The sequence below is a fragment of the Malus domestica genome, chromosome 12 (assembly GCF_042453785.1).
Source record: "Malus domestica chromosome 12, GDT2T_hap1".
In the NCBI taxonomy this organism is placed as follows: domain Eukaryota; kingdom Viridiplantae; phylum Streptophyta; class Magnoliopsida; order Rosales; family Rosaceae; genus Malus; species Malus domestica.
In genome coordinates, this window is record NC_091672.1 from 10,138,521 (window position 1) to 10,160,767 (window position 22,247).

The window sequence follows — 22,247 nt, forward strand, 5'->3', positions numbered from 1 at the left end:
CTCTAGTCCATCCGTTTACAATCCCTTATTTCTTCTTCAATTTTAGCAAAAGTATTTATTTAACAACAATAAATTTTAGGAATCTTGTAAAAACAAGGATAGTGTTATTGACACACTCATTTTTATGTCTCACCCACTTTTCTTTTTTGCTTATTGATTTTCTTCAATTCATTCAAGTCAACAACCAAAAATTGAGAAGAGTATTTTTAAAGTAAAAATGGATGTGTGGATAACATTACCTAAAAACAAATGGCACTAAGCTGAAATTTTGATAGAAGTTTTTCACCCAGAAAATTGACCAAAAGTTGAGCTCACCCAAAATTTAAATCCTGCGTGTACTATTCCAGAGTATTTGATTATAAATAGTGCACGTGAAGTTAATTGGAAACTGTAGACTCGAGCATAATCAAGTTAACTAGAGCAATATACTCCATCTAAACTCAAATTTGAATCTTCCTCTTTATAGTTAATAGTGTGTACCATCGTTTGTAAAATAAAAAATGTGACAGCCCGTCCCGAAAAACAATTATCGTTGATGTGAAAAGACTAAAATGCCCTTAGGCGTTGAGATGTGTTGTGTGTGACATGCTATTAGAAGTGGACTAATATGTTAAATTCCTAAGTTTTTGGGACCAATTGGAACTAAAGGAAATGGGTGGTGATTGGTTGGTTGTTTCTAAACCACACACACACAAAAGTACCACTTTCTCTCTCTCACCCTCCCGTACTCTCTCCCTCTCGGACACACACTCTCTCTCTCTTTTCTTCTCTCTTGTACGGACTACACCCAAAACCCATCGAAAGTGTGAAGATCGAGGGTGTGAAGCACACCATTGTGTTCGTGAGAACCATACGAGTTGAATTGTACCATTTTCAGGTAAGAACTCATTCGAAAACTCGTGAAATCCGAACCTCGATTTGAGGTACTATTCATGCTCACGTAAAATGTTGATTTTTAGGGAATTTTAAGGACATAGGAAGCTTTAGGAGGTCCTAAGGAAGCTCGGAGTGGTTCGTTGGGTGAAATTGGACGTCGGGATCGTGAGTTTCAAGCTTGGCCGGATTTTGTGGAATTTTTCTGGCGAGATCCCGTGACTTTTGGAGCTTCAAATTGGTAAGGAAATGTTCTTCAAGTTGTAAGCTTCATTTTGGTGCAAATTTCATAGGAAATGGAAGAAAAATGAGTGAGATATAGGGATTTGAAAATTTTCCAGTTTTCCGGCGACGACGACGGTCGCCGAAGTCTGAGGTTGAAGACGATGGAATATTCCGTCAATTCTGACGAAATATTCTGACACCGTCAGTTAAGTTTAACGGAATCTGTTAGGATTTAACGAAATATTCCCTAACTGCCATTACTGTTTCCGTTAGAGTACCCTGCATGTGGCAGCGCGTGGGTGGATGAAAAATTATTTAAAAAATATGGGGACGATCTTGAGATTGTGTAGGTCACTGTGGTATATTCATATACCCAATTTGAGCTATGTATGAAAAGTTATTACATAGTTTGGTATATGTGCATTAAAGTGACGTTTATATAGTTGTTTCTCCTATAGGCGAGACCTATCCGGAGGACGAGCGTAGCCAGGCTAGGCACGGGGGTTACGAACCAGCTACACATCAGTGAGTGGGCAGTTATTTTCAGTATATATATATATATATATATATATATATATATATATATATCTACTTGATGTTTTTCCCAGAAAACGTATTTAAAAGAAATGTGATTTAAATGCCATGTCATGTATGCCTCATATTTTAGTATATGCATTATCATAATTATGCATATTGTTGCATGGTGCTGTGGAGGCCCAGGTAAGTTACAGGTGAGTACATTATGCTGGTAATGGTTATGAGATATGATGATGATGATGTTAAGATGTATATTAGAGCTCATTAATATGCACCCCGGTGTTAGTGCTCCCGCCCAGAGTTAGGGGCACAGTCCTTCACGTGATGCTCACCTCCTGCACCACACGCTCATCTTGGATCCAAGTTAGGTGCACAGTCCTATCATATAGACCACTTTGAGTGGGTCCGACTCGTAGGTGACCCGCGATTTATCGGACAACCTTCACATGATCGTAACACTAGAGCGTATTATTATTTTACACCCAGTCTTGTCGATCAGACCACGTGAGGTGGTTCTGACTCGTGTGCAGATAAGTGTATACATTATGAGATATGATGAGATATATGACGTATATACATGATGATTTATATGATGAGATATGAGATTGATGTTGTGATTGAGATGAACTCTAGATTCCGCCGTATAGATCACGCCAGGTGACTTCGGCCAGCAGTCGGTTATTGTGAATTGCATCACTTGGCTTACTTTTGGTATTTTTATGTTATTGGGCATGGCATACGCATGGCATATATATATACAAATATGAATCTTGATTTATTGAGCATGATTTGAATTATATACATATTATTGTATTCTGTTTTCTGGGAAAGTATCTATATACTTGTTTTACGGCGAAGGGTTAGTATATTCAATGGAAAATAAGGTTTTCGTGTAAATGTGTTTTACTGACCCACTCAACTTTGTTTTTCGTCCCTCCAGGTTTTAAGTAGCTAAGTTTAGTGGCCACGAGGAATCCAACGGTGTTCTGACAGAATCCGAAAAAGTAGGATTCACCTTCGGGTGTTGTATCTTAGTAATTGTCCTACTTGACTGCAACTAGACTTTCTTATTGCTCTGAAAGTGTATTTATACACTTAGACTCTCACTAGCATCCTTTCTTAACTGGGATTGCTAGTTGCTTGGTTTTAAATTGTTTGTATTCCCTTACTCTTTATCGCTTCCGCTTTGCGCACAAGGCTACGTCACGCTCACGTGATGGCCAACACGTCTCGACTTCGGTCGAGGTGTGTCAAAAAGTTAATGAAAACTTCTAAAAGTTTATCTAAAAATAATGCAAGTGATTTTTTTTATACAACAATATATTTACACTAAGGGGCAGGTGAAATAAATTGGTATGAAACACATTATTCACGATATTCGAACCGAAACTTTGTAGGCTTGGACGCTTCCACTGGGCAACCATTTGGCCTTTTGGTTGAGCGAGATGCCTAATTCATGAGGCAAAATACTACTGTGGCACTGTGGCAGTGTACTTGTCATGTAAATTGCTCCCCTCATCATTAAGTTCTCTCAGACTTTCGTACACATGTATACCAAAAGATGGCTCATTATCAATATTTTCTCTAGTATACTAGGCATGTTTAGGACTAATTTTGAAATTGTTAAAAATGCTTTCTGAAAACTAAAAGTATCTCTAGTGCTTATTCAGGAAGTACTACCAATTGGTTTTGTTATACCATATGTTGGGCCTCAATATTTGGGCTTCATTAGAGCAGCTCCAGCGGGACCTCCTGCTCTAGGGACAGGCTCTGGAACAGGGCTTGATTGCCCGAGGGAGGAAGTCCAACGTTGGCTGGCGAGGGAGCCCAAGCAGCCCCGAGCGCCAGGCCCGTCGATTCTCGCCAGCCCGAGAGCCTGAGGTGGATCTGACGTCAGACGCCTGTTTTAATGTTTTTTCTGTCAGGCCTCGAACTCCTCCAACATCACGCCAATCTCGTCCACTATCCCCATCCTCTCCACCTCCAGCGGTGGTCGAAGTGGGGGAGGAGAAGAATCTGATGGAGGATTCGGAGCACGCGAAGCGTCTGTGATGCGAGAGATGGAGACTGCGCAGCGGAGGACGTGGCGGTGGAGGAGAAGAAGGGGAGGGAAGGATAGGTAGCATAATAGTGGTTGGCGAGTAGGAAGAATGAGAGGGAGAAGAGGGCAATGGCCATAATTTTGATGCAAGTCGGAGATGAGGGCAAGTCGAAGAGGGCGATGGCCGTCTTGATTGGATTTGATTTTCTCGGGAATGCAAAGGAAACAACAAGAAAATTTTGAAGGGAAAACAGAGGATAGGTGTTAATGGAAATTAAGTAATTTAATTAATTAAAAATTAAATGAAAAATTAAATAATCGCCGAGTGGACTTTACGAAATTACAAATAAAATTATTTTGTATTATTTTATAAATAAAAAAATTGTAATATTTTATTACCAATTGTCAGGGCTATTCAAGTGCAACGGTAGAGATGCAAAATGCAGTTACTATTCATTAAAGGAAGTTATTATTCATTGGGTGGATTGAATAGTGAATAGCCTGGGGGGAAGGCTCCCACGCTGGAATTGCTCTTACTTAGCCCATGATTCATATAAGAGGGGAGGAAACCCTTATTCTATAAAAAGGCTCCCTCACACTCACTTAAGAGAGGAAGGAAAACAGACAGAGGGGACATGGGAGCAAACACTGCCTCTATAGCCTCCATGTATATTCAACATTCATTTACATAGTGAAACGAAATCAACACCAGTGTGGACGTAGCCTCAACTTGAGGTGAACCACGATATATCTTTGTGTTCTTGTGCATTTGTGTGATTCACGGTCGGATTTACGTTGGTCCAAGATCAACCCGATTTTGTGCATCAACATTTGGCGCCGTTTGTGGGAATCGACACAAAAAGCTATGTCGGTTCTCTTTCATTTTTTTAATCTCACCACTGTGAAACCCTCACAAGCTCACCACACTCCACCGTGAATCTGCAAAACCTAAGAAACCAAAACTTCTCTCTCCACTCTCCAGCCCTTTCTCACTCACTCACAATCATCACACACTCTCTCTTTCTCTTGGCCTTCATCTTTCCATCTTAACCAATATGCACAGGCTCCCACGACTCTTTGTCTCTGTCATCCTACGCCACGGCGGTGCATGGTACCGGAACTCGACGGCTCCTATCTCATGCGCTTCTACCCACTGCAGTTCGGTGGGAGAGATTGATAGGCAAGTCAGATGGCACTCAGTGTTGGTCCCTGGGAAGTGTAACACTACCAATTCCGCAACTTCTAACTTGAAAAATGGCATGTATTTCGGCAATCGGTATGAGTCCACTGCTGCAGCCTCTGACGCATCAGCCGTACCTCCCGCTGAGACGTACGAGTATCAGGCTGAGGTCAGTCACCTCATAGACCTCATCGTTAACAACTTGTACAGTAACAAGGAAGTTTTTCTTCGATAGCTTATTAGTACGCAACGGAGATACCAAGAAAAGCAAATGGGTGGTGTCGGAAAGATTTTCATTTTGGCTCAAATGAGACGGAACTGCCTTTATCGAACCCAGGTCGAGGTCACTGCCTGCGCGATTGGCGGAATTCCATTCGTCTGCTTGCAACATCGCCATAACCAGTGAAATTGGGGGACTCAGACTGTCATCCTGAGAGACACCGCCGTTGCAAACTCACCGGTGGCATTCCTTTGAAACTGAAATCTCTGGCCATGCGCAATATACAAAGAAGCCATGAGAAAGAAGGAGATAAGATCCTTTTCTTTTGTTATTTTATTATTATCATTTATGTCCTACTAACATGATAGCATATTATTTAATAATATAATTATTGCTTTACATGTGATATCACAGTGATCATTATCATAAAACGTGGTAAAGTCTGTACATCCACTACACCATTTACATTATTTAATGATTTTATCACATGATTATTGTCAAAAACGTGACAAAGCACATCACACAAAGTTATGCATATATATATATATACACACACACACACACACACACACACACACTTTAGTGGAATGATAACTGACAAATGGAGGCAGCAGCTCCTCCTTGTTTTAGGCTCTCTGCATCTCTCTTTCTTCTCTGCCAAAATTACAAGCACACTGCAAGTTTTCAAAGGGAAACCGTATCCACCCAATTTCATCTGCCAAAAGAAATAAAACACCTTTACTTTTCCTTTTCAACAAACATCGTTATGATGTTTCATCACAAAGCAAGGGATGTCAATTTGTTGTCTTCCCTTTTTTCTTTTTGACTAACCAAAAGTGTCTTTTGGCTACTTGGCCACATACTCCAACATTGCTAACACCACATATTGTATGGTCCATGCTTATCATTATAATAAGACTCTATCATGATTATTCCACATGACTATTCCACTACGTGAGAAGTTTGACACATGACACATTTTATTTCTTTGAATGTTAGGGCACAGTGGGTACGGTACACAATACAAATTTGTGTGTATATATGTATATATATGTATATGTTTGTCTGTGTTCATGTTTAGATTATTATGCTAAGAATGCTTCCCATATCCATAATTCGGATTTCACTAATCCTAGTCGCATCACATATGTCTAAATAGGCATTTATTTGTATAATCTTAACATGCTACCTAGTGTCATTTGATTGCCTTTAACTATGTCACTTATGCAATATGATACAAATCATTTACCACACAACTTAATAAATTATTTATGTGTAGTAGGCACAAACTGGCAATTTGATTTATAACTCTGTCGATTGATTTATTAATTATGCATTCATGCTTATACTATTATTTATTGTCAGGAATTATTGAGCAACTAGCTCTATTGATCAACATTGTTATTGATTAAAGAAGCCTACCGACACTATTGATTAGCCTATGGATCATTGAGTCACATACATATGGTGACAAAGATTTAGTCCAAACGGTGATATCTTGTCTGACCGAACACTCACTTGCTCGGTCACTCGCTCATTTGGACACCTATGTGCTTGGACACCCTTGAGCTCGAACCCTGACTCACGGACCCAACTTGTGGACCCAACTCACGGACCCTACGAATGGCCCCGACTCAAAGACCAGACAAGCGGACCCGAGTCATGTCAAGAGTTAACTCATAATGAGCCCACGCTGACGTCGAGTGCATACTCACAATGAAGAACGCCACAAGCTGAGCCGCCTCGCAATGAGCACCGCCTCCAGCCGAGCAACCGCCTTGCCAAGAGCATTGCCTCTAGCCGAGCAGCCTCGCAACGTGTGCTACCTCTAGCTGAGTATTGCTTAACGTTAAGCACCGTCTCATGTTGAGTACTAGTTCTGGACGACATCTAATCACTTCGGCCCGCACATGAATTGGATTTGAAGTCTTCAGCCAACACATAGACTCATTTATAAATCCAACAAGTGGATTCAAACATGTCGAGAATTAACTCATAATGAGCTAGCGCTGACGTCGAGTGCATACTCACGATGAAGAACGCCACAAGCTAAGCCGCCTCCAGCCGAGCAACCGCCTCGCCAAGAGCATTGCCTCTAGCCGAGCAACCTCACAACGTGTGCTACATGTAGCTGAGTATTGCTTGACGTTAAGCACCATCTCATGTCGAGTACTAGTTTTGGATAACATCTAGTCACTTCGGCCCGCATATGGATTGGATTTGAAGTCTCCAGCCAAAAGACTCTCTTGACAGAAGACTTGGGGGACTCCTATTATACCATATATTGGGCCTCATTATTTGGGCTTCATTACTTAGCCCATGATTCATGTAAGATGGGAGGAAACCCTTATTCTATAAAAGGGCTCCCTCACACTCACTTAAGAGATGAAGGAAAACAAACAGAGGGGACATGGGAGAGCAAACACTGCCTCTATAACCTCCATGTATATTCAACATTCATTTACATAGTGAAACGGAATCAACACCAGTGTAGACGTAGCCTCAACCTGAGATGAACCACGATATATCTTTGTGTTCTTGTGCGTTTGTGTGATTCACGGTTGGATTTACTTTGGTCCAAGATCGACCTGATTTTGTGCATCAACAGGTTTTTCAAAGAAACACTTGAAATTTTAATAAAAATCTCAACGCATTTCTAATTGAAACACTTCCAGCAAAAACGCTTAAAGAGAAGTCGGAGAGGGATTAAAACCATGTAACTTTACTGTCTTGTGTTAATATGAGCACCAATAAGAGGTTCAAGATTTCCGTCTAAAACAGACATTAGATCAGGCAGTTGGATGCCTGTTTTTACATCCTTGACTAGCTTGTGTGGATGAGACATGTACCTTCTCGTCTCCTTCTCCCACAGATTCACAATCTCATCTTTCTTGATATCGCTAACCTCGCTAACACCTTGCTCCAATGCAAGGATCAGAAGCTTGCCTTTCAACCGGTTAATCGCCTTGATCTTATTCGCAAAGTGACTCCTCTCGCCTGCACGATTTACAGCAGATTTGCACAAGAACAAAAGATTATGGATTTTGAAGTGAAAGATAAAAGGCTTTCCTGCAAATGATATTGCTGTCATAGTCCTCTAGATATATCGTTCGACCCTAAAGAGCTCAATTTAAACTAGAAAGTATGTAATGGCTACTAGTAAAAGGAGTACCTGATGATTGAGCACTTATGCCTGTAAGTTTATGCTGGATGGATACTGTAGGTCCAGTTTGGCTCTGCTCTTCAAGCACCGATGGCAATGCAATGACCAAGTCGTCGTCGTCAATTTCTAGGTCATGGGCTTTTCCAAGAAACAAGGGAAACACATCCACACTTGCTGAGCTAGCCTGCAAGACATTCATATTTCACGAAGGTAAAATTACCAATCAAGATTGTCAAAAGAAACGTAATGAAAGTACTATAATGATTATTTTGAAGCACTCGTCCTATCACAAGGCTGTAGTCTCTGGTTTGCAGTGTGTGACCGAATTATAACATATGCAGCAAAGAATTGACCAAGGCAAACCAAACACATGAGAAGTAGATATATCCTTAACATTGACTGTTGGCTAAATATATCTAATATCTGACAGATCCATTTTGCGAAGTTGTAATATAGTGAACAGAAAGAAATCTTTACCGTAGACAAATCAGACACATTTTGCGAGCTTGTAAGATAGTGAACACCTGTCTCTCCTGAAAGATACCCATAAGCAAACGCAAATTCAAACTCAATAGTTGCTGATGTGATGCCGCCATTTGTGGAAGAATGCTTCTCGACTACCCTCCCTTTATAACCTAGCTTTTTGGCCCATTTGGTATACATGCTCAGTAGTTGTTTTATCCATACCTGTTACAGAAATTTTTGAAATGAAGTTACACAGAATAAAAGTGTGTATGCGTGTTAGAAGAGAGAGAGAGAGAGAGAGAGAGAGAGAGAGAGAGAGAGAGAGTACAAATAGCATTTAGGTCTAGAGTCACATTTTCAGTACTGCATGGTCCGTACACACTACAGATTCTTACTGTTACGTTTCTTACTTGTATAAGCGAGAAGAGTATTGTTTAATCAGTCTATGTTACCAAATCTCTATGTTTTCAAGTGCAAACTTGGTTCTCATTAGGAACATACAACCCACTATTACTCAATACTGAGGTTAACTACGCACCTTAGGGCATTAAAACTTGTAAGTAAGCAGTCTTCCTAATTTTTCTTTTCATTTTACCAGATCCTAAGGTTTGTGGTGTATCGAGCTCCTTTTCCATTCAGCTGACTGCATTCTATTTCTAGGTAACATGAATGATTAACAAAAACTACCACCTTCATTCATATCCAAGCCCATGGTACCAAGAGAAAAAGTAGATAATCATACCTCAGGGTAGCCTTCACCTCCAGCTTCAATAGTTAGACATGCTCCCTCCATGTCATATGGTCCCTTCAGAAGCTTGGACATCTCATACTGATCCAAAAGCTTGCTTACATCTAGAGAGGCATCATATGCTTGCCTAAAAAGCCCATAATTTATAGCGTCTACCTCTGCTAACTGTGTTATTAGCTTTGCTTCTTCAGCCTGCATAGATAAGCAACTCCAGTCATCATCCATATCAAAGCAACACTATCAAAGCTACTTTTTCAATTTTTGCATATATATAGGGAGAAATTAAAATAAATATGCAGATCACCACACTTGACGGGTAAATAAGTGATTGACGTGCATCAAATGTTGAGCAGGAAGTACATCTCAATATTGCATAATTGCAAACCAGTTGATAACATGAAATAACTACAAATTAAATATGTTGCCTAATGTGTCACCTTAAATGTCAAGTCTTTAAGAGCATCAACCACTTTAGCACTGTTAGCTAACTTAGAAAGAATCTCATTAGACTTTGCTGTGTCATCCCAAAGGTTATAGTCTCGTATCTGTTGTTCCTGCTTATTTCTTCGTCCTTCTTCAAGTTCCAATGCCATTGGAGCCAACGTCTCAGCTCTGAGAACTGTATCTTCAATCTTCTTCTTCAATGAAAATAATCCTGAACAAAATTCAGACAATCATTTTGAATCCCATGTAATAAATAAATAAATTGTAGTACTGATTCATACTCTAGAGCTGTGTGTGATGGTAAATAATCGTTAATTTCTGATCAGTTCACTGATTTTCCGAAACATAAGCAACAACTGACATCCTGCTTTAGGATCTTCAATTAAGCTTTTGTTTGTGAAATGGAAACATACATAAATTTCATCCTTTTTCGCACCAGTTACAGCTGAAGGGTTTTGTGTTGTATATCCCACAAGGGTTTTGTTTTGTATATCCCACAACTACAAGCAAAAAGCGAATGGTTTTAATAACCTACTGTCAAATTTCACCACTCGAAACTGATGCATCCGTATACTATAGTAGAAAAGCCTCAGCCCTTTTTATACCCTTCCAATAATTTTTAAAACAAACATCCAATACTTATGCGGAGAGGTGTCATAGAGCAGGACATTAGCATGACTGACCCATTTCACCCTCTAAACAATAAGCATCTTATATCACAAAGTTTAAACACCAAACACGATCGCAGAATAGTATCCCCGATGCCCCTTCCTTAACATCCTCTTTCCTTTTCCCCCAAGTATAGGGCCCAACATCTTTTTTTCACTCAAGACCGGACTCTTGCTATGTGGGCAGAGGATAAGCGTTGTACTACTGAAGCTAGAAGCCCCATAGATCCTATCATCTTTGATAAACACTTGTTAAACCTTCCAATCTACTCCCCCTTCCAAACCCCAAATTAATTTTACAGAACAGAATATTTCATGCCTTTAAATTACAAAGATATACAGAAATTCAAGGCCTTACAGTACCTCACTTAGGACCAAAACATAAAACTTCAGACATAATCTTCACTTAGGACCAAGCAATATGCATTTTCCAAATTTGAATTCTAGCAATAAATTCACAGAAAAACAAAGTTATTTAAGCATAAAGTTGCTTAATTTTCAGTTGGGTCTGCCGAATTCAAAACACCTCACCACTAACAGATATACATATACATACAAGAACACATATATACATATTTAGAGAGAGAGAGAGAGAGAGAGAGAGAGGAGACCCAGTTGTTTGGAGGCCCTGTTCCTGTCATCCATGCAATGAGTGTGTAGTGACCGGTGGCTCTTTCTTTGGGAAGCTTTCCAATTGAAGCTGAATAAGGCGGCGGCGGTGGTGGTACCATTTCTGAGAAACGCGGATTCTGCGGCCATGCTTGCCATAACAAAGAAAAGGGAAAATTACGTTGCAGAAGAGAGAACAGCTGAGGCCACGTGGGGTGTGGACATCAGTACGTATGGGAATACTAGGTTGTCATTCCTGTCGGAGGCGGAGGAGGGAGGGCGGAGGAGTGAGTTGCTTGGCCTCCTCTCTCCTGCATCTTATCCTCAATATTCTAGACCGTTGCTCATCTTAAGACAGACTTAAAACTTGAAAGAAATGAAATTCCTAGTCTCTCTGTCCCGGAATGAGTAGATATCCATAACCTGTTTACAGTTGTCTCTCTTAAAAAAAAAATTAAAAAAAAAAGAAAAAAGTGAAATATCTCCACTACCCAAATAAAAGAATGGGAAATTGGCTTGAATAACTCTGTTGCAAAATCATCAATCTAAAATAGCCTTCAATTTTGTATAGAAAGTATTGACGTCGTATCAACACTATATCGATGATATATTGAAATCAATATTAACATTTCGAAACAACACAATATATTTTCTGAAAACTTAGGTCATGTTTAACGTTAATTTAGTAACAACACAATATGTTCGAAGACATTCGTAGAGGAGTATTTAAATTAGAGTATTTTTGTCAAATAAGACTTGTACATATTGAATTTTAGGGGGTGGGGTTATTTGGGACTGTTTGCTTTGCAATAGGGTTTTTGAACCCAATTCCCTAAAATAAAATAAAATAAAAGCGTTGACACTTTAAAAAATGTGCACAACCTTAGTTCATTGGTTTTAAATGTTGGTACCATGATCGTCTTCTAGTATTCAGCTTAAAAGAATCGAATGATTTGACAATTTTCGGTTGTTGGCTACTGAATTTTACATTAGTTTTCAATTGTTTGCTAATGAATTCTTACATATTTTTCGGTTTGCCGCTGCTAAATTATAGGACTGGATTTTTAATTTTAGGTTGTTTGCTACTAAATTATGGGACTTGTGTCAGCATAAAGCAACCAAAGATTTTGAGAATTTTTTCGATTTTGACTACTGATTTGTTATATTAGTTTTCGGTTGCTTGTTAGCCAATTGATTGCGAAAGACTAATATTTTACGAATTTTTCGCTGGTTGACTACTGGACTGTTGCATAGTTTTCAGTTGGTAGCTATCTAATACTGTATAGTTATTTAGTTCTTTATTTTGGTTGAAGGGGGGCTAAGAGTCCAAACAAAAATAGGCAAACAAGAAATCTAAGCCTTGAGATCTTAAGCCGATCTTCACGGACAAAACCATTCGAACATGAGCTTTATCAAAATAATGATTTCATAGGTCCAGACCATGGAAGAAAAAATCGATAATATCGGCGATATTTCGCCGATATTATCGGTTTTTAAGGAGACCGATATTTTTATCACTATCCAAATGGTTTTCGTGATAATATCGCGATATTATCGAAAATATCGAAAATATCACGATATTATCGATATTTTCGTAAAATTTCGGATCTGTGCACATCGGAGAAGAAGGCCGGAGATGGGTGTGCCTATTCCCGAGCCGATTTCATCCCAAAAACCTTGCAAAAACACGAGATAGAACTTCAATTTCACATCTAAGCTTCAATCTATAACAGATTCAACAGAAAGAGGTAAACCCGAAGCTTACCTAACCGGAGAAATTCAAGAAACTCGTCGGAGGGTTCCTGCGTTCGCCGAGTTGCAGAGACGAGAAGGAGAGGGAGAAAGTCGAGGTGGGTGTATTCCTGAAGCATGTGTGAATCTCGGACTCTCGGACTCTCGGTGCAGACTGCAGAGAGAAAGGACGGAGAGAGATGAGAGTTTTGAGAGTCTCTGTGCGTGTGGTGGTGCTGCTGCGCCGTCGTCGGGGTGGCTCTGGTACCTCGGTGTGTGGGTGTGGGTTCGATCGGCGAGAGAGAGATGTGAGTTAGCTGAGACTTGAGAGAGAGAAATGAGAGTTGGTACGGGGAGAAGAGAGAGATAGGTGAGTGCTTGCCACGTGGCAAGCAATGATAGGAGGACAGGTTTAGAAAATCTGAAAAGGAGATTTTGATTGGATGAAGATAGGGGAATAAAATGCAAAATTTAATAAACCTTTTGGGGGAAAAAATGCGAATTTACAAAATCTTTTGGGGTGGGGTTTCACAAAGTGGCTTATAATTATGACGAAGAATAAAATCTTAGGATTGCTTGTTAGAAACTTTATATAACCTTTCTCTTGCCATTTACTTGGTAAACAAGTTTTGATAGTCCAACTATCCAAGAATTTCTTCTTTTCTATGTTCACACTAATGATTTTTTGTCTTCGAATATGAGTTAATTGAATCATGTTTCCTAAACATGTGACCAAAATCAATTGAACATGTGATTAGGTACGAACATGAGAAAGTTAGTTGTTTGGATGAATGCGATACAATGCTAAGTAACTTTATACCTAAATCACATCTCTAGCAACGACTTCAGGTCTATCTAACCTGATTAAGAGCATTGGCACACTCCTCGTTGTTTGAATGGTACATAATTCATTATATATAAATGATTATGGTGTGTTTAAACTTCTTTCATTAATTACTACATATTTTCTATACTCACAATATTTGTCAGCTCGCTATATAATCAACTTGATAATGTTAAATCCATCATGCAATGCATTTCCTTCCAATTTTTTGTGATAAACTAATACATAATTGACTAAATAAACATCTTGCAAAGTTTCAATTAAAATTTCCAAGTTTTTCTTACAATTTCCGTGGTTTCCATGTAATTTTTATCGATATCGATATTTTACCGATATTTCCATCGATATTTCTGTGTTTTCGGACTACCGATATTTCCGATATTACCGATATTTTCTTCCTTGGTCCAGACCAAGACTCGAGTTTGCCAATAAGAGCTCCAAAAAAAAAAAAAAATGAGGACAACTTATTTCTCTGCTAACACAATACATAATTCGAGCTCAAGTTGGATTACGTTCCAACCATTTATGCTTCATTTGTTATTCGTGAGCAAGTCTCGAATGAGAACTTATAGGATAGAGTTCATAGCCATATAACTTCAAGTGCCAATAAAACAAGGATATATAGACAAAAAAAACTTAAACAATTTTATTTCAGACACGGAACATCACTGTGACAATTGACCCGTACTATGCAACCGTGCAAGTCCTCCTGAATAAGTACAACCAATGCCCTAAATCTTGGAAAAATTTAAACCTTGATTAATAAATACTAATGCTTCAAAAGCATTCCTGCATAAAAGCCTTTTGACAATCTGTTTCTGTCCTTGTGGGGAAACCAAACCATCTTAATTTCTTGGTTCAACATATGCATACAAATAATTATACCAAAATGTACAGAAGACTTTACATTTTGCTTCTATCTTCCTCTTTTATTCGACGTACGGTTATGCGACACAGACATTTACATATGCAATTTTCTCCTCAAAGTCAGAGGGACTCTGCAAACTGGGGAGCCTCCAAGTCAAGCTCTTGTCTCATGACACAGTTCATAAGCCAGTCACTGCTAAAAGTCCATATCCCCTTCTCTATGGCCAACGATACTTTTTCCATATCTTCCTCGCATGCCACAAAGATTGTTTTTGAAGCTTCGTTTACTTTCTCCAATTCACCAATAATCTGTAGTTTCATCCAGTAATCAGTGGCTGGCTATGATTATATATATACATATCAAAGTGAACTATTAAGAAACAATTTACGTAGAATTTCTGTTCAAGAAAAGTCAGTTTATAGGTTCATATATCCACAGCATTGTAGATAATAATCGATTTAAAGAGTTACAATCATCAAAATCCACAGCCATGCTTCTGATAACCAGTAAAGATCAAGCACGATGAACCTAACACTGGTCATACAATGAGTTCTGAGCAGTAAAATGAAGGTGGGAACATACACGACATGTTATGTTGAAGTTGCAGATATCATGCTCAACCTTGCGTACATATTTGAGAAACTAAAGATAATATCATGCAGTTTTGTAAAACATGCATTTTCCTAAAGCACATCGTGCCGATTTGGTGGATATCATATTCTGAAAATGGAATTTATAAGCATGACATACAAAATGCACGATGTCATTCCCCTAAAGCATTACAGAATGTTCGCACTTTCAATGACAGGCATGCATGCTTAAACAATGTTCAGATTGATCAGTAAAGAGCTTACATTTCCACCAGCAGACCTTACAATGGAAGACAACATCCTAGCAGAAGGTTGAACACAAGCTGCTATGCATACATTATAGCCTTTGAACAAGTCTCGGGGACTTGCTTTCGCTCTGAGAACTGCACTTCTCAACTCGGTTCCATATTTAAGTACGTATTCTTGATCATTCAATATGTAAGATGATTCATCTGCAAATGAGAAACCCAACAAATGTTTTTCTTTTTTTGTCAACCCAGCAAAGGTTGAGTATCAGTAATAAAACAAAATCAAGTAGTCAAATATGACTCACCGACAAATCTTCCTTGACGAAAGCTTTCTTTCAACCAGGAGGGACAAACTATCCAAGCACTGCACAGCACAGAAAGCTCTATGAACAAATAATGACATAATTTGGACAGACAATTACTTAATAAAGGTTGATGCTGTACAAAATTACCACTAGCTGCTAAATCATGGAGAACATAAAAGGTAATAGATTTGTGCATCAGCAGTAGCAGCAGCGAAAGAATAAAGAGAACTTTTAGAAGGTTGACTACTAACCCTGAACATAGAGCAGTACAGAAATTTAAAGTAGTTCTCACTTTCCCAGTGACAACATGTGTGCTTGTACTTCCATCAGACGTAATCGCACCACCAAGGTCCTCAATTACCTATACATCAAACAAATACAAAAATCAACAAAACTCAAAATATTTATATGCAGTGAAGCGAAAAAGAACTAAATATCATTCCAAAAATATTGGACAGTGACACTAGAAGTAAAAAACCATTATCAATATAGAAAGAAAAAGCAAATGAAATGCGTTAAATTATCAAAAACAAAACAAATCAGGACGCCTCCTGATTTATATGACCAACAAGTTCATCTTTTCTAGTAAAATATATTAGTGTGGACTATTGGAGATCGTATTCGTATTCTTTCAGGAGAGAGTATCGAACCTAACCAATATGAATTCAAGTCATCTGTGCGGACTAGAGTAAATGAATTATGCATATGAAGGCTCGGCACTACGGAATTGCTTTATGTACAACAATGTTAAAATTCCATCCATATAACCCATGGAATGGTACCATAAGAACCCTTAATACTACATTTATGTTTTCGAGGAAAATGCATATCCAAACAGAGAGTATTTTTCCTTACAAAATTTGTAATACTAGTTAAACTTTTTGAAATCACTGTTCATTGATTCCAATAAGTCACGCTGACCTGATCATGGCATTGGTACATTTTTTCCCAGACTGGCCAGGATTCACTCAAAATTGGACCATCTCCAAGGTCAAAGCTTAATCCATGATCAGGTCATGCATATAAAGAAACCATTGAGCAAGGTAGAACTGTATTCTATCACCTCTTACTCTAAGATATTTAAAAACCCCTTACTAAAGTTAAAATCAAACAGATATCTACTAGGTCCATTCAGAAGCGTCAGATTATTCGCCCCACTTTTCTTGTACGTTGTGTTCAAAAGTAGAGAAGTACGATTGAATAAATCGCACATACAACATACAAATTATGCATGATAAGAATCATGTTGTGGTACCAAACTGCAGTTTGCAGATAGAATAAAATGGGATTCTTTATATCCCGAAATAAATGCTAAAATAAAATTTTGATATTTGCATCATTTTTTATAGCCGACAATCATAAGTAGTAAAATGGGCATACCTTTGTGAGATTTGCTTTCTTTCTATTGTCAGCAATATTCATCAACATGATTTTAAAGAATTCTGGCTGTGACTGAAACTCCTTCCTGACTAAAGTTTCTGATGTTATATTAATTGGTCCACATTCTTCAGCAATATTTTCCTTGTGACTACTAGCCAGAAGATCTCTAGGATGATCTGCCACTAAGGATTTGCATTTGGAAGAAACTAAGGAGCATCCCTTCAGACAAGAATCACTTCCATCAGTTTCTGGAACTAAACTACAGTTAGACTCGGATTGGAAGCCAACCAGATGGCATCCCTTTACTTTTTTTGACTTCAATGAAGATGTTGAAGCTTCCCACCAGGCCTTTCTCTTTGCACATGAAGGTTGTTTGGAACCAAGTAAGTGGGTTTCATCAGCATCAGTTCCAATATTGGATAATTCCGCACCACTACCCAACATGCTGGAGTCCACTCTGGTGAGAGGAACTGAATCCCTGTAATGCTGCAATTTCTCCCAAGACCCATAACCTATAAAAACAGAGAGATTTTCATTTCTCATCGTGATAAAAGACGTAGAGGTCGCACTTGGTGCGATGGCAAGTGCCTTCGCCCATGAGCGGTAGGTCTCGAGTTCGAGACTTGGGAGCAGCCTCTCCATAAAATGGGGGTAAGGCTAGCCGACATTCACCTCTCCCAGACCCTGCGTAAAGCGGGAGCCTTGTGCACTGAGTACGACCTTTTATCGTGATAAAAGACGTAAGTTTCTTGTGAGCAGCTGAACATCGGTAGATTAGTGCTTGAAAGTAAAATACAGTCATTTTGATTAAGCATTGTCATAATGGTTTGATCTATGCTAAGAAGATGTGCATTATGATTTATATGCTGTCCAAACATTCCTTTTGTTTATAGTATAATTCAAAGAACTGGAATATGCGCAATTCTACCTACCTACAGACTGGTTATCTTCTCTTGGAAGGCCATCATTTACCAACGTTTCAGGCTGATAATTTTCACTTCTTGAAGACGTTTGATTTTTTGTATTCAGAGTAGTGCAATTCCCTCTAGAAAATTCCAGCACTTGGTTTCCCAAAGCAGCAGATGAATTTCCATTAGGCTTCAAGGAAACTCCCAACTTCAAAGAGTCTGAAGTATTCCTGGAAACATCCTGGTTAAGATGTAAAACCATGAGGGTTGAACCACCAGGAAAGCACAATGCTTTGCGGATGTCAGCTTTAATAGGTAATCTGCCGCGTCTACCTTTGGCGTCCACCTCGGCTATTGGTACAAAACCCTGCAATTTAATCAATTTCAGGACAGCTTCAAAACTGAAAATCAAATGAACAGACCTTGACATATCTTAAGGGAAAACGAGAGAGAGAGAGAGAGAGAGAGAGAGAGAGAGAGAGAGCATGTTGTAGTTCATTTCCAAATACCTTTATCAACAAAATAATACAATTACTTTTCCTGCTCTGGTGAGGATTTATATCATCAAAATTACCTGTTTAAACCAAAACCCTTCAGATTCCTTGTCTCCCCAACAGAATATTGTACATATGCCTACACTCTGAAGTCTCTTTCTCAACTCCATGAACAAGGAGCTACCAAATCCCTGGAATTACTAGTTCAGGTCAAATACCAACAAAAGAAATTTCCACATAACCACACAAATCCATCGTAGTACTAAAAAGAGTGAACATGAGGAGAATATTACAAGGCATGTAAGTACAAGCCAAACAAATATGTAAAATATATTACACTAGAATAGAAAAGACTTCGCACGCTGCAATTACAACTCAGAACCCAAAATATTTCTGATTTTCAAGGATACTGAAATCCAAGTTAACAGACTTTATGGAATGTCCCCTCTCCCTCTTTGAAACAGTTGACTATAATCCCGCGTGCTTTGGAAGTTATTATAAGGACTTATTAACTGTATATCTCTATCATATGTAAAAAGCTAAAAAACTGAAAGAAAGGAGTATTTCATCAGGTGCTGGTACTCTACTAAGAAACAGATAGTGTATTATTGGGGTAAGTGTGTTGTCATTCCTAAGATTGCAAACTTACCTCTCAGAGAAGCAGCATCCCAACACTACACAAACCCTAATCTTAAGCAAAAAAAAGTTCTAATGAGAACTAACAAAAATAAGAGAGGATAAAAGACCTTGCGTTGGTAGTTAAAACTAACAGCAGCAAGAGGAATTTCAGCATATTGTGTGTCAGCAGGAACTATTTGGTAACTGATTGCAGCTATAACCTGCAAAAAGAAAACACAGGGCAAAAGAAGAAAAGTGATAACAAGCAATATTAGTTGGAACCAAAAAAAAAGGGACTTAGCATTTCCTTTACATGCATTGTTAAGGACAAAAAAGGTCGGTTGATGAGAAGAAGAACCTAGCAAACCTACCCCTTCAGAATCTGCCATAGACTGAGATTTATAAAACAAAGTGCAGTATTTCCTGCAGAGAGAATCTAAAGATGATCAAAAGCCAACTACCAAACATATGGTTTATTAGTAATTAAATACTAATAAGCACCGATGCAATTTCATTTTATGATGTGAATATAAGGCATGAAAACGAAAAGGCACACAGCTAAGTAACTGTTTATTAACAAAAATAAAAGAAGTTTCACAATCTTACCCATTTGTTACAGATCTTTTTAAAAACATTGATTGCTTTCCAGTATTGGCAGCAAAATTCATAGCAGGAAGTTCCCTAATGTACATTTCCAGTACTTCCTACAAGTACAAACCCATATAAGTTCAATCCTTAGCCGAAACATAAAAATGTCCGGTCAATAAAACAAACAAGGGAAGAAATAGAGTCATTCAATTACCTGGAGATAAGATTTTTGACAGCTATTGGCATATTTGGGATTAACGAGCACGTACGAAAGATCACCCCCTAAATATATCCAGAAATAACATATAAACTCTGCCCAAATCTTACACCTCCAACTACAATTTTTTCAAATAAACCAATTTAATTTACCTCTCTCTTCAGATTCCAAATGCGCGGCAATACTACAATCACCATTGTTTCTTTCCACCTCTTTCCTCACTACCAAAAACAACAACCCAGTAAGTAAAAACCCCTGATAACTTAAATACGAATGGGCAAAAAATTAAAGACCTTTGTTTAGTATTTACGAAACCCATATCCTTATTGTATTGGATAAGGCAAAATGGCACCTGAGATAGTGACTTTGGCGCTTCTGGAGAGGGAGATTTGGAGGTAGTTTGGGTCCGACTGGCAACTGAAATTGTTAGCTTCGACTGTGACTTGGCAATTTCCTGCCAATGACATTAACAAGCTATTAGAGTGAGTGAGAGAGAGAGGATGAATGAGATCGAATTTCTAGGGTTAGGGTTAGGGTTAAGGTTTGTTCTTACCGATTGGGATCGGGGGAGACGATGGAGCGGTCTTTCTTGGCGCCATAACAAAACGAAAGTGTGGTTTTTTATTTTTCAAGTGGAAGAGAATGAGATGGTTTAAATAGGCGCGAAGAAGAAAAGATTTCAAGTAATTACTCACGAAGCTACGTGGTCCAATATATTTATTACACGTGTCGTTTTGAAGCTCTCCCTTTCCCCAAACGCTTGCTATCTCCGTAACCAATCATTACAAGATCTCCCACTCAATTTCTCTCCTCCCTCTTCGTCAATCCTGACAGCTGACCTCAACCCCCAACCTAAACCTGTATATGGATCTATTTTATTATGTTTGGTCGGTTTTAACCAGACCTGTTAAGCTAACGGGTCATTTAAATTGTGAGACCATAATTTTTCAAAATTATATTAAGTGAATTAGAATACAATTACATCACAAGTTTGGTCATGGATTGGATTAACGAGGCAGTGGTGTTACCATCACCCTAATTCGGAGCAGTGGGCAAAGTTCGAGCGACTTTGTTGAGAATCACCATGCTTGTTCAACAAGATGTGAGGATATTCTCTTATATGGAATTAGCCAGATCCTCTATATGTCTTAGAATTCCTACAATCTAGAAATTAGCATGCGCCATAAATAATCACACTCCTAAAATGGATGCAATATCTACTTTTAGAAGTCTTCTAGGATTCTCCCAGCTTATAACAAGAATTATATTCTAAAAAAGTATCTCCCCGACTAGTATGAATAAGCCTATCTAGGGTTTGTCTCGCGTAACGCATTTGTTGCACTCTAATTCTCTTACCCACTGCTTGAGTCTTATACTTGCTTTCAAACTTGATCATTGGAGAGTCTTTTGGCTGGCGCGCACACACATCCCCCACCCCAGTGTTAAGCTTGCTCATGGTTGTTTGATGTTTTACAGGATACTCGGATCTGCGCCTCCACCATCTATGGTGGTTGGTTCCCACAACTTGTGCTTTCATTGAGAGTGAATTCATATTCCACTTGACCAGATCATTCTACCATTATGGAGACCCCTTATGAGCAATCACTCTACGACCTTGTTGTCCCCCGACACGATGTCAACCTTGAGAACAATGGAATTTTCGCCATAGATCAGATATGGGAAACTCTAATGGAAGTATGTTTATCTTTGGAAGACATTTGAGAAAGGCCACTAACCAAAGAACCGACAAGATTGCTAACTTGAAGATGCGACTGAAAGACATTGAAGACAATGTATCCTGTTAAGAAGGCATCGGTCCAGGGAACGCCTACTCAGATCCCAACAAGAATCATTGATTTGAGCCCAGACATACAGCCCCAATAACCTGCTCCTAAAACATGACGCAGAATGTCCAGAAGGCTTCAGGGTCTTCACCCAACACATCTGAATCCAAAACGTCTCCACTACTCTACAAAACCAGACCACTATAAGAAGATAGAAGACTAAATAGTACGTATTCTACCTTACTCCGAAAGGCATAGTCTTTGGATAATTATCCATCCTCAAGGGGAACAAGTTCCTTTCAAATGCTTAGTTAAAGACTATTGTGGGACCATGATTTCTAAGACCGGAGTTAGTGGAGTGGAATACATTTACCTATAAAATTCGGTCATGGACTCAATAGCTTCGACCAGAGCTGAATTAACGGAGCAGTGGTGTCGCCATCATCCTGTTCCAGAGCAGTGGTCGAAGTTCAATCGACTTCACTGAGAATGACCATGC

General features: G+C 38.8%; 2 protein-coding genes and 1 long non-coding RNA gene across 4 annotated transcripts; all 3 read right to left on the reverse strand.

Annotated features, from left to right (window-relative positions):
* Positions 1 to 7,780: 7,780 nt before the first annotated feature.
* Positions 7,781 to 11,574, reverse strand: LOC139190018 (peptide chain release factor PrfB3, chloroplastic). Of its 2 annotated transcripts, none has more exons than XM_070809638.1 (6): positions 11,176 to 11,574; positions 9,890 to 10,107; positions 9,447 to 9,644; positions 8,717 to 8,926; positions 8,249 to 8,423; positions 7,781 to 8,073 (listed from the first exon to the last, which is right to left on the reverse strand). In XM_070809638.1, exons 1-6 carry the CDS (start codon positions 11,330 to 11,332, stop codon positions 7,799 to 7,801), a joined length of 1,233 nt encoding a protein of 410 aa, XP_070665739.1. In that variant the 5' UTR covers positions 11,333 to 11,574; the 3' UTR covers positions 7,781 to 7,798. The 2 variants fall into 2 exon arrangements, with proteins under 2 accessions (XP_070665739.1, XP_070665740.1); XM_070809639.1 differs by having other exon boundaries at positions 10,928 to 11,569.
* Positions 11,575 to 12,773: 1,199 nt separating this feature from the next.
* Positions 12,774 to 13,118, reverse strand: LOC139190163 (uncharacterized). The gene is made up of 2 exons (XR_011574210.1): positions 12,939 to 13,118; positions 12,774 to 12,849 (listed from the first exon to the last, which is right to left on the reverse strand). It is a non-coding gene; the product is annotated as an uncharacterized lncRNA (long non-coding RNA).
* Positions 13,119 to 14,370: 1,252 nt separating this feature from the next.
* Positions 14,371 to 20,650, reverse strand: LOC139190172 (uncharacterized). The gene is made up of 14 exons (XM_070810046.1): positions 20,518 to 20,650; positions 20,317 to 20,418; positions 20,117 to 20,185; positions 19,962 to 20,029; positions 19,766 to 19,863; positions 19,531 to 19,582; positions 19,288 to 19,380; positions 18,622 to 18,732; positions 18,072 to 18,414; positions 17,140 to 17,651; positions 16,011 to 16,120; positions 15,760 to 15,818; positions 15,471 to 15,658; positions 14,371 to 14,924 (listed from the first exon to the last, which is right to left on the reverse strand). Exons 1-14 carry the CDS (start codon positions 20,561 to 20,563, stop codon positions 14,736 to 14,738), a joined length of 2,040 nt encoding a protein of 679 aa, XP_070666147.1. The 5' UTR covers positions 20,564 to 20,650; the 3' UTR covers positions 14,371 to 14,735.
* Between the last annotated feature and the right edge of the window lie 1,597 nt (positions 20,651 to 22,247).